This window comes from Nicotiana attenuata, unplaced genomic scaffold, assembly GCF_001879085.1.
Source record: "Nicotiana attenuata strain UT unplaced genomic scaffold, NIATTr2, whole genome shotgun sequence".
NCBI lineage: Eukaryota > Viridiplantae > Streptophyta > Magnoliopsida > Solanales > Solanaceae > Nicotiana > Nicotiana attenuata.
In genome coordinates, this window is record NW_017675510.1 from 296 (window position 1) to 13,661 (window position 13,366).

At 37.1% G+C, this 13,366-nt stretch overlaps 1 protein-coding gene across 1 annotated transcript; it reads left to right on the forward strand.

Moving 5' to 3' along the window:
- The first annotated feature begins 388 nt into the window (after positions 1-388).
- Positions 389-1,837, forward strand: LOC109220148. Its single transcript, XM_019384611.1, has 4 exons — positions 389-578; positions 701-849; positions 951-1,292; positions 1,412-1,837. The coding sequence occupies exons 1-4, from the start codon at positions 389-391 to the stop codon at positions 1,835-1,837; spliced, it is 1,107 nt and encodes a 368-aa protein (XP_019240156.1).
- The last annotated feature ends 11,529 nt before the right edge of the window (positions 1,838-13,366 follow it).

The window sequence follows — 13,366 nt, forward strand, 5'->3', positions numbered from 1 at the left end:
CGACGTGGTTCGAGATGCATTTTCACAGCGTTGCAATTCTTAAAAATAAAAATGAATGCGGTTTACTAGTAAAAGCACATGGGACATAACATGTTTTGAAATCAGATAAAATCAAATGCAACAGTTGAGCGACCGTGCTAGAACCACGGAACCCGGGAATGCCTAACACCTTCTCCCGGGTTAACAGAATTCCTTACCTGGATTTCTGGCTCGCGGACTGATAACAGAGTCATAATCTCCTCGGGTCGGGATCTAACCGGTGACTTGGGACACCACTAATTTCCTAAGTGGCGACTCTAAAAATTTAATAATAAATCCCGTTCCGATTGTCACTTCAAGTTGGAAATAACTCCCTTTATTATATGGTACTATAAAAGGAGGTGTGACAATGACAAATCCTGGTTCTTTCACAATGTTACATAAATCAGAGGACGGGCGCTTCATGTATGTTTTTGTCGCACTAAATGCATCAATCATAGGATGGAAATACTGTTACCCTATTGTAGTGGTTGATGGGACATTCCTCAAATCATCACACAGAGGAACAATGTTAACAGCTAGCGCACAAGATGCGGCAGGTGAATATGTTGCAGACTCGTATAATAATTATATATGGTATAGATAGTTCTTATCTGTGTATAACAAAAATAACATGCGGATGCTTTCTTATTTGCTTAACCACGTAAAGTTTTTCCACTAGCATACGCTGTTGTAGATTCTGAAAATGATGCTTCCTGGGAATGGTTTTTTGAAATGTTTAGACAGGCTTTTGGGGAAAGGGAAAGGATGTGCATCGTATCGGATCGTCATGCAAGCATATTGAGGGGTGCTTCGATTGTGTATCCAGAGGTATCTCACTGTGTATGCATCTTTCATCTTTGGAATAACATAAAGAAGCAGTTCAAGAAGAACTATGACCGGCTGAGGGAAGTATTTTTTGCAATGGCCAGAGCATACAAAATTGGAGATTTAATCGCCTCATACAAGATATGGACAACATTGATAAGAGGGTAAGGGGTTACCTATTCCAAGTTGGTTATGAAAAGTGGTCTATAGTGCATTCCACTGTTAATAGATCCATGGTGATGACTTCAAATATTGCCGAGTCACTCAATGCAAGGAACAAAAAGGCAAGAGAGCTACCAATCATGAGTTTGCTAGATTACATGATGAATTTGGTTATGGAATGGAATAATACAAATAGAATGATTGCAATGAGTACATTTATTGGCGTAGGAAAAAAATATCATGAAGTACTGAAGGAAAATAGCTATTTGTCGCAGAAGATGACGGTAAATATTTTTTTATCATGTCTTACTTCATACGCCGGAGTAACATACTTTGACAAAAATGAATTAATACTTGTCATATCCCTGTTTTAGTTTTACTAATGATATCTATTTAAATTTAGGCGAAGCCTTCAACCGATTATGTATATGTAGTAATGGATGCTGAACAAAGGCGGAACATAGTCTGCATGCAAAAAAGAGAATGCTCGTGCAAACGATTTCAAGTGGATGAGATTCCTTGTGCACATGCTATGGCAGTATTGGACTACACACACATGGAAGCACCCAAATATTTTTCTGACTATTACACCAAGGAATACTTCAAGAAGACATATGAAGTGCCAGTTAATCCACTTCCAGATGAAACTTCATGGGACCTTCCAACAGAGGTGTTAGATAATGTGGTCCTACCACCGATAGTGAAGGGCAAACCAGGAAGACCGACGAAGTCGCGACGCAGGGACTTTATGAATATCTGTATACTGAAGCTATTACATGTGGACTGTGTGGAAAATAAGGACATAACAGAAGAACCTCAAGACAACTAGTAGATGCTGCTACAATAATTTAGTATTTTCTAACAGTATTTCTTCTGAATATTACAATTGGAAAAATAATGAGATTTGCAATCAGATTCTCTATGATGTATGAATTAAGATGCTACTTTTTGTCATAATGAAAGTATTGGTGGAAGTTTTATTTCAAATACTATTATGGATGTCACTATACAAAAAAATATACAAAATAGATGACAATGTACAAAAAAGACTGTTACTATACAAAAATATACAAAATAGACTGTCACTATACAATTTATACGTAATATTTTGTTCCTATACAAAAACAATATAAAATAAACTATAGCTATACAAAAAATATACAAAATAGATGTCACTATACAAAAACTACACAAAAAGAGGGATTACCAATTAAATATACAAAACAGAAATTGTATATTTATACAATTTACATACAATGGACTGTGACTATCCAAAAAATATACAGATAGATATCACTATACAAAATAGACTGTCGCTATACAGTTTATATACAGTTAGTTCCCCCCAAAACATCGTTCACAAAACTTCCTGTAGCAACTTAGCAACACCAACTAAATTTGCAAAATCTATCGAAAATGCAAAATCTGTCGAAATAGATTAAACTGTATAAATTACAAAACTAAAACTGTAGAAAAGTCAAAACTACCCAAAATCTGAAATTTTCATAATTTCACTATTAACTGAAAACTACACAACAAGTCGCAATTAAAAGTAATATTCAACATTAGCATTTCAAACATATTGTTCAAAGACATCCCAAACAAAAAGCATAAAATGTGATATAAGTATGCAACTGTATCCAATCATAGATAATATCAGAACCAAACTACTTCCATCTTAAAACTACATGTGAATTTTCTGTTAAACTATCCCAAACTACTTCATGTGAATTTTCTGTTAAACTATCCCAAACTACTTCATCTTGCCCTTCAACTTGCCCTTTTTCTTGATATCCTTCAAAGTCTCGTCATCACCAACATCATGCAACTTGCTATTTTTCTTGATATCCTTCAAAGTCTTATCATCACAAACGGCATGCGTCTTGCCCTTTTTCTTGTTATCCTTCAAAGACTTGTCATCAACAACAGAATGCGACTTGCTCTTTTTCTTGTTATCCTTTTTTGTCTGATCCTTCAATCTACCAGTAGACTCATCATCACTAGCTGCATGTCCTCTTTGTTTCTTCACTCCATAATCCCATAGCAATATACCATATCGGTTTCGTATCCCATCAATATCAATAGCTTTAGGAATACTGCTGCCTTGAATGATGTACTCAGCAAATGCAGCAACATAAATACCACAATCACTACATAAAAGGTAGCATATAAACATTGAATAAAAGTTAGGATAATATCCAAATAGGAATTCATGTACAAAAAATGAATAAGAATCAGAAATATTCAATAATAATTTACGTGTTATCTTGCATTGGCAACCCATCAACGACATGAATCTCAAAAGGATCATTGGCGGGGATCCCCATAGGATTCTCCTTTGTGTCCCAAAAACCAATACGATGAAGGAAATATGGAATCATATACATAAATGCACAGATCTTTGAATGACAATCTCGCCAATATCCAGTGCCACTTATCAGACAGATTTATAGGGAAAAGGACTTCATCAACAGTAGACCAAGGAACATTACATCTTAAAAAATACCCAAGTATATACTCAGCAATTAGATCTATTTCATTAATCAAATTCATGTCTCTATTTTTCTCCAAAAACTCCTTGTACAAATTCGAAATCAAGCAGTTAAACCAACAGTCAGTAGTTGTGAATCTTACTGGAACATCAACACCGTACTTCCCTTTCTTTCTCAAATAGTAAAAAATTACATCAATATGCTGAAATATGAAGAATAAACACACATAGTCAGAAAATTACAGTATGAGAAAACTAAAAATGTATATCACCAGTTTATATTTTACAGTTAAAGCGTTGACTTACTGAATCACACAAAGGTAGGTGGGGATATGCAAATGTGAAGAACCATTTTTTTCTCCAATATCATCAACTCCAAATTCAAAGATTTTCTTTAGCTTATTGCTAGCCTCTGTATAAACACCGTCCCTGATGAACCATGATAAAAAGATATGGTTCATAACACGAAAATAAACAAGAAAAAAAAGAAAAAAGAAAAAACTGAAACACAAAACTTACGGCGCATTAGTCCTTAAGCCTCTATTGATGAAAGTGTTCCACTTACACAATACTTTGAAATCAACAGGATTGTCAACATTTCCCTGAAAAGGATACTTAATAGTCAAGATGGGCTTCTTTGACTTAGTTGGCTTATTTTCAACAACTTGGATGGTGCCACCAAAGTCAAATGTGTTCATGAATGGTGACTTCATAACCCCTGCTGGTTTCCTTTCTCTAGGGTTCATTTCAGGTGTGTCATGATTAACAACTATTCGACCTTCCTGCATAGTAGCAATATTTTTCTCCACTCCTAAATCACCATGTTCAATATTTTGATTGAAATACTATTGGGTGATTGCAGTTATTTGAGCCTCAACATCACTACTCCAGCTATTGTCCTCACCAACTTCCTCACAACTATTTTTACCAAGTTGTACAGAATCATCCACCAAACTCCCCATATTAGCAGTATTTTTGTCACAAAACTGCTGGGTGATTGCAGTGATTTCAGGCTCGACATCCTCAATCCAGGCTTCGTCATCACCAACTCCTTCACTACTTTTACCATCTTTTATAGAATCCTTCACCACACCCTCCATAACATCAACAGTTTGCTGTAGACTTACCTCATTGTCAACATTTTTCTTTACAACTTCTTCAATGCCAATATTTTTCTCCATAACTTCCTCACTACCAAAGTTATTCTCCGAAACGTTCTTATCATGATGGTCGTCATCTTTTCAGTTACCTGTTCAGAAAAAATATACAAAAAGTTGTAAAAGTATAGTAAAAGGTAAAAATAACAAATAAGCATAGTCATGAGAATACCTTTGAAGCATCGCGTTCACCTAGAGCTTTAAAAACCTTTTCGAATGAGGAAATCATTAAGTTCTCCAAAGATGAAACCTTGTCGTTTACCTATAAAAGGAAAAGTGAAACCAAATATCAATTAAGCTGTCAGAACTGCTGAAAGACAAAATAGAATGTACTTTCTTGATTTCATGTAACACCCCGTAAATTTGAATCAGTTGTGGATGCACTAAACAAGTATTAATGTGATGGTTATCAATTGGTTAGGATAATAAGAGTACGAGGCATATCATAAGTGATTTGGGATCCAAGGAAAGACCTAAGTCTAAGCCAAGTTGGAAAATTACATGATAGACTAAAATTCTAAATGAGCACGCACAAGACTATACTTTGGACGAGAATATCTACATTTATATAAGGTATTATGTGATTCACAACCTATCAAATGAAAGATCTTTGAGTTTAGTTTCTAACGCTTCAAACCGTTCGTCATTTGGACATTCCTACAAGAAGTTATGACCAAATTACTAAAGACATACCACCCAATTATTTTGGCGGACAGCGAAGCGAGCTCACTTCGCCAAAGTAGACGCGGATTTTTCTCTTCCCTTGAATGCAATGGACAGAGAAGCGAGGACACTTCGTTAGAGTAGACGCGCCCCAGTCCCAGCTCTTTTAAGCCAATTTTAGGGTTTATTTTTGCCTATTTCTTTTGGACGAATTTTGGGGTCTTCTTCCACCCTCTCAAGACCTCCAACCCCTCATATCTTCAAGGTAAGCAATCTTCATTAACTTGGTATGAAATTCCATCATTTTTACACTAGTATTGATGAAATCTACTCATAAAACACATAGATCTTCAAGAAATTCCTTCAAGAATTCAAAGGAGGGTTTTGCAAGATTTCTTCCAAAAGGTAATCCTACACCCTTAGACTTACATGTATTAATTTATTATGGGTATGAGTATGAATTAAATATTGGGACTCTTGGTGTGGTGATTAGAAGCCATAAGTTCCTAATATAAATATACAACTATTATAGAGATTGAAAGATGTTTATTTAATGGAACTTTATTGGTTAAGGGTGTTGTTTACCTTATGGGTGATGAAGAATAATATTGATTATAACCATTTGAGACTTTAGAATTTATCCAAGAGCAAGAGAATCGGTTATTGGGTGTAGAAAAACCATTAATAGGGATTATGAAGCTTTATACTCACCAAGTGTTTGATAAAATGCCTAAGTGACCAAAACATGGATGTTGTTGCTAATTTGGAATCCCTTTGAATTTTATTGATATAGATTAAAGTTGAAAGGGCTGGCGAATGTTGTATTATGCTCAAGAGAAGGAAGTTAAGGTATGTGAGGCTAACTCTCTATGTTTGAAAATTTTAATGATTCTCCCTACATTACGTTTCTTTTATAACGTATCAATTGCCTCAGAAATGTAGTTAAGGCCTAGTCCCTTGAATAGTTGTAGAACTTCTGTTCTCTAATTTCATAACTCGTTCATGACTTTCATTTTAAACGTTGTGAGCTCAGTTCGTATTCAATATAGACTTGGGCTTGATATCCCTAAGTCTCAGTATAGCTTACTCAGCATGTCATAAACATTTGAAGTTTAGTGTTCATAACCAGTTCAAGAATACATGTCTCATTCTAATCCTATACAGTATTCCGGTATTGTGTATTGCCGTATGATTCTCAGTTCCTGATTTTAAATCCCTGAATGTTGAACACCTATATTTGGGCCTGATGCCGCAGCTAATGCTTTATGCATCTTTGGGCCTGAGGCCGCAGTTTATGCTTTATGCATTTTGGACCTGAGGTCGCAGTTATGTATACGTATACTTGGGCCCGAGGCCGCAGTTTGTGCACATATATATATTGGGCCTGAGGCCGCAGTTTAATATTCAGATAAACAGGTTATTCATCATTCAGAAGAGGGAGTATTCATATCCTTACTTCCTTTATTCAGTTCAGTTATCAGTTATCTTTTCAGCTATCAGTTCAGTTATCAGTTATCAGTTATCTTTTCAGTTATCACTTCAGTTTTAGTTTCAATAGTTAACATTTCAGTTATTAATTATCAATTCTCAGTTACCAGCTTAGTTTCAGTTTCAGCATTTATAATTCTTTCTTTCAGTTGCTTTACATACCAGTACAATTCAAATGTACTGACGTCCCTTTTGCCCGGGGCCTGCATCTCATGATGCAGGTAATGATTTACAGGTTGACGATCCATAGTGCTAGGGTTCTCGTACCAGCTATTTGGTGGTCCCCAGTTCTTTCGGGGCATTATCATTACTTTACAGTCTTTCAGTGTTTACAGATATACAGTGTTTTCAGTACTTCAATAGAGGCTTCATAGACTAGAGTAACAGTTAGACAGAGTCTCAGACTTTTCGTGTTAAGCCATGTTGGCTGCAAATATGTTTCCGAATTGTATTAGTATTTCCGCACTTTGATTTATATCATCCAGACTTTCAGTATATCAGCATGTGTTAGTTTATCTTTCGCATTTAGTATGTTATGATATCACATGTTGATTCAGCCAGCCAGTTGGTTCGCTCGGTCACATGTAGTCAGGCACCGAGTGCCGTGTTACGTCCAGGCCCAGGTTCAGGGCGTGACATTTCACTTCTCAGAAGTTTCAGCTCTGTCTCGCTTGAATTCAAGTTACTGGGCTGTGGATCCGGATTCTCATTGTTAATAGATTGTGATTTCGGCTTATTTTTGGAGTGCTTCTTAGCATTTGTTTTAACTTCAGCCACGACTCCAGATTCAATATGAATCTCATTTTTATCTTCACAAACAGGGACAAAGTCATGCAATTGAAGCCTTATTTGTTCATCATTTGTTGGGGAAATGTTACCAAACACCAACTACAAATAAATAAATAAAAGTTAGCAATCATGATTGTTTTTTTAAAAAGACAACTTATGTATCAGAAATGTATCAGAAATGCATAATTAATGTATCAGAAATGTATCATAAATGCATCGAAAATGTATCATAAATGTATCAGAATGCACAATTAATGTATCCGAAATGTATCATAAATGTATCAAAAATATATCATAAATATATCAGAATGCATAATTCATGTATCAAAAATGTATATGAAATGTATCAGAAATGTATCAAAAATGTATTAGAATGCATAATTCATGTATCAGAAATGTATAAGAAATGTATCAGAAATGCATAATATGTATCAGAAAGTATAATTTATGTATCAGAAATGTATATTTTTTACCTGATCTTGACTTAAAACAAAAAACTCTTTCCTCAACCTCTTAAACGTCACCTTCTTCTTTACTTGCCAGTTAAGTATGCGTGGAACAAGCTCTCCAATCCGGTAAGCGAGGTTTTTGCGATTGTAGGGGCAACATTCATAAAACCAACACTGGAATGCCAAAGGCAAACCACCATATTGGTACATCTCTCTCTTGCTACGAACCTTATCCTTCATTGACTCCAACGTAGCATTAAAAACCAATTTTCCCCAAGGGAAAGTCTAAAAATCACCAGATTCAACCAACAGAAAATCATTCTTTGTAATCAAATCATCATTCGTAATAGAAAACAGGAAACTGTGAATGAAATACAATACTGCAATCTTTAATGCATCCCCATCAGATTTCCACATCTTTTTTTAGAAACAGCCAATTAATAATTTCTTAGACACTTTCGACATGCTTGGAAAGTACAATTCTATTAACCGACTCGACTGCACAGATTCATAATCCTTATCGGGATCACCATTACACTTTAAACCTGTGATAATACAAAACTCTGCAAGTCCAAAGCGCAACTTGGTGCTATTCACTTTAATCCATAACTCATTATCTTTAGGTGACACTACTTCCCTAAGCAATAGTGAATGGATAAGTTGGTTCTGTATAAAAAATTCGGGCAAGTCCACAAAATAACCAAAACATGTTCTTCTAAACATCTCAATCTGCTGATCATCCAAATTATCTTTCAAATGTTTCACTATACTTTAGTTTGTATGCACACTAATACGGGTACTATAATGATCACCCAAAGGAACATAGTAACCCCAAAGCTGCAAACAACACAAAAATATAAATATATATAAGCTTCATAACAATCACAATTACGCACTTTAAACATTACTTATACAATATGTGGATAGGTGATACACTTTATATACAAAAGTTGCACATTACTTATTGACTTGATACACATTATATACAAAATATGAAAAAGAATGATACATTTTATATACAAATATGGAACATAACTGCTATATTGGTTATCTCAAATTTCTACATATTTAAATAAACTATCCGCACACAAGTCAAAGTTATATCATTAGAAAATACCTTCAAATCAGATGAACTAGAACATTTTTTATCAGCATGAACTTTTCTCTTTTTTGATGGAACATCATCCCCATCACTTTTAGCCTTCCTTTTAGAACCTTTACCCTTATCCTTCACAATATCCTTTCCTACTATTTTAATCTTTCTTTTTGAACTTGTGCCTTTTTCAACAACTACATGCTGAGCAGTGTGTGACCTCGTTACTCTATCGCTGGGAGTCCCGCTATGAGAACGAGTCCTTCTATCAACAGGGGTATTTTGCTTACCTTCACTAGGGGTATTTTGCTTACCTTCACTAGGGGTATTTTGCGTTGATTCAATAGATTTATGGGTTGCATGCCCCAAATCGCACCCAAATTCTAGTAAATCTTCAAAATCATCATCATTATTCCTAATGAAATTAGGGTCATATTTCACTAATTGACCGGCTAATTTCAGAGAATTTGGAGATGCCTTCATCTTCCTTTTTTTCTTCTTCTTCATCAAAGACTTCTTTTCCCCCATTATAGAGACGAATATGAACAAAAATTTGATAACCTAGTGTCGACTATGAACAAAAATCGGAAAACCAACTGAAATTTTGACTTACATTGAAACCAAGAGTACAAATGCAGAAGGTGTGTTTGAGAAGAAAGGTGTTTTGAGAGAGCCAAGTTAACGGAACGAGTTAAAAGGCGTGGGTGTTTTATGGATTATGGGCTAGTAGATGTAATAAGTTTGGCCGGAGGGACATTTCGGCTCCAAGGGGAAAAACTTGGGCTATTAAAATTTTGAAGGGCTATAAAGGGTAGTTTTCTCTTAAACAAATAATAGCCCGTGAATATATAATATATTCATAATCCGTATATATAACATATGTATATAACCAATATATATCTATGTATATCGACCAACTAGAAAAATGTCACGACCCATCCCAACCCGGTCGTGATGGCTCCTCTCGTGAGGACAAGGCCAGCCAGAACAAAGCTAACACCTCTTTCAGAGCAATTAATTAATATTAACAAAATTCTAACACATGCTCAATATAGTCAATAAAACGGAAACAGCGATAAGAATACGGAAAACCATCCGGACACAGCCCAAACCGGGGTGTCACAAGTCATGAGGTACTACAGAATTTCTATAAGTCTACAAACAGAATATCTGGTACAGAAGTCTGGAATAACTGAAATAGCATGAAATAGGGGAGTCAAGGGGGCTGCGGACGCCAACAGCTACCTCGAAGCTCCGAACTCGCTGCCTGATCTGGACAAGGATATCAGTGCTCAGGAACGGACTCTGCTATGCCTGAATCTGCACACATGGTGCACCAGTGAGTAATAATAATAAATAATAGCTGAAGATAAGAAAACACATAACAGCACAAGGCAGTTCTATATCCGGCAGTAAATCACTTAGAGCAGTAAAATCCGTGAAATCATGTGAAATCTCCGTTTTAAAGGCAGGTAAATCAGGTAAAATAGCTAATAAGTGGTAAATAGTAAAAATGCCCCTCGGGCCCAGTATCAACCGCTCAGTACAGTAACTCAGATTACTCTCAGAATAGTATCATATAATAACCACGGCGTGCAGCCCGATCCATATCTCGCTGCGGCGTGCAGCCCGATCCATCGCTGCGGCGTGCAGCCCGATCGATATGGGTACCCACGCTCACTATGGGGGTGCCGACTCCGGAGGGGCTCCTACAGCCCAAGCGCAATATTGTTGCGGCGCGCAGCCCGATCCACATAAATATTTGCTGCGGCGTGCAGCCCGATCCATATGAGTATTTGCTGCGGCGTGCAGCCCGATCCATAATATATATAACATCCTCACTGTTGGGTTCTCAACCCCTCTCAGTCATTTTAGGACACAATAGTATAAGGTAGGGATCTCAGCACACATATTTTCCTCATTTAGGATTAACACTTATAAAACCGGTTCACATTGTTTAAACAAATAGAAACATGACTGAGGATGTGATTTTCAATAAGTAAAGTGAGGAAAAATCGGTCATAATGCCCCTAAGGGTTCTACAAGTCGGCAGGAGGCCCCAAACATGGCAACTAGCCCAAATCATGATGATAAACAAAATGGCTCAGTCAAATACGCGGTAAAATATCAAACGGGACGGACCAAGTCACTATCCCCAGTAGTAAACAGCCCCGCGCTCGCCATTAAGCGCGTGTTTCACCTCAATACAGCATTACGTTGTGCAAATCCGGGATTTCAAACCCTCAGGATATCATTTACTATCATTACTCACCTCAAGCCGGCCAAAGTCCTAGCTCGCTATGCCCTTGCCTCGCAAATTGACCTCCTCGCGCGTTGAATCTGGTCAAAACCACAACGAATATGTTACAATAGGCTAAGGGAACACAACCCAGTAGAAAAGACTTGAAAAATATCGAAATTCACGAAATTTGCAAAATCGGAGCCCCGGGCCCACTTCTCGAAAAATCAGAAAATTAAAATCATCGGATTCCTTATCTCGCCACGAGTCTATACATACCAAAAACTCCAAAATCCGAGCCCAAATGACTCATCAAATCCCACTTTGAAATACCAAATTTCCAAGCCCTAGCTTTACCCTCTTTTGATGAATTTTCACAAATTTTTATGTTAATTCTACCATTAAATCATGTATTAAGGTCAAGGAACTCACCTCCAATCACACCTAGTCGAAACCCCCTTCAATTTCTGCCCAAAAGCTCTCAAGGTCGATCAAAAATGGTGGAAATAACCCTTAGCTCGCGGAACAAAATGAGCTTTTAAAATCCTTCTCTGAACAGGCATTTTCGCATCTGCGGTTCATCCTCCGCTTCTGCGGAAATAACTATAACGTCCAGGACCGCTTCTGCGGTCAAGTCCCGCTTCTGCGGACACCGCTTATGCGGTCAACCATCCGCTCCTGCGGAACTCCTCTAAAGCGTGCGGACCGCTTCTGCGGTCAATGTCCGCACCTGCGGACACCGCACCTGCGGAATTAATCCGCTTCTGCAAAAATCCTCCCATTGGCCAACTCTCGCATCTACGCCCCTAATCTTCGCATCTGCGGAACCACATCTGCGGTCCCTCTTCCGCAGATACGGAAATACCAGATATCAGCAATTCTTCAGCAATCACCAAGTCCAAAATCATCCCGATGACCATCCGAAATCATCCCGAGGCCCCCGGGGCCTCAACCAAAAGTGCCAACCCATCCTAAAACATCATTCAAACTTGCTCCAACCATCAAAACACCACAAACAACACCAAAACCATCAAATTACATCGAATTCAAGCCTAAGTTCTTCTAAAACTTCCGAATTACGCATTTGATCAAAAACCCGACCAAAACACCTCCGAATGACCTGAAATTTTGCACACACATCCCAAATCACCTAACGAAGCTACAACAACTCTCAGAATTCCGTTCCCACCCTCGAATCAAAATCTCACCTATCAACCGGAATTCGCCAAAATACTAACTTCGCCAATTCAAGCCTAATTCTACACCGGACCTCCAAAATCAATTTCGATCACACTCCTAAGTCACAAATCATCCCCCGAAGCTAACCGAATCACCGGAAATCACATCCGAGCCCTCTAACTCATAAGTCAACGTCCGGTTGACTTTTCCAAAATAAACCTTCCTTAAAGAGACTAAGTGTCTCATTTCCTTCTAAAACCAATCCCAATCAACTCATTCACCCAAGACTCTTAAAATGAAACATAAGGAAGCAGAAAACGGGAAAAACGGGGCGGTAACTCACGTGACGACGGGCAGGGTCGTCACAAAAAAAATAAACCGTGAATCTTTGTCATGCACGCATAGTAAGTAAGATGTAAATGGTTTCTTCTTATGCTAATGAAAGCACGTGAGTCTCACATTTGGAAAATGGAAATTGGAAGGAGATAGATATAACTTATATGCATTGTCCTAAACAAAGTTTACATTTTATGATTGATCAAAATATTCCTTTGTTTCTTTCTCTAAATAACCCTTTGTTTCACAATAAATGACAAAAGTTTTTATCTTATTTCGCTATTGATTTACTTAGGACCATAATAAAAGACTCGTTCAAGCCAGAGTTTTCTCTCATTTGCTCTAGTTTCTACCTGTATACCAGTTTTTGTTCTTTAGTTTAGTTTATTGTCATTTCCTACTACTAAATTTTCAGGTGTTATTATTAAGTTTGTTAGGAAATACTATTAGCCATGCGACTTAGACATAGTATTA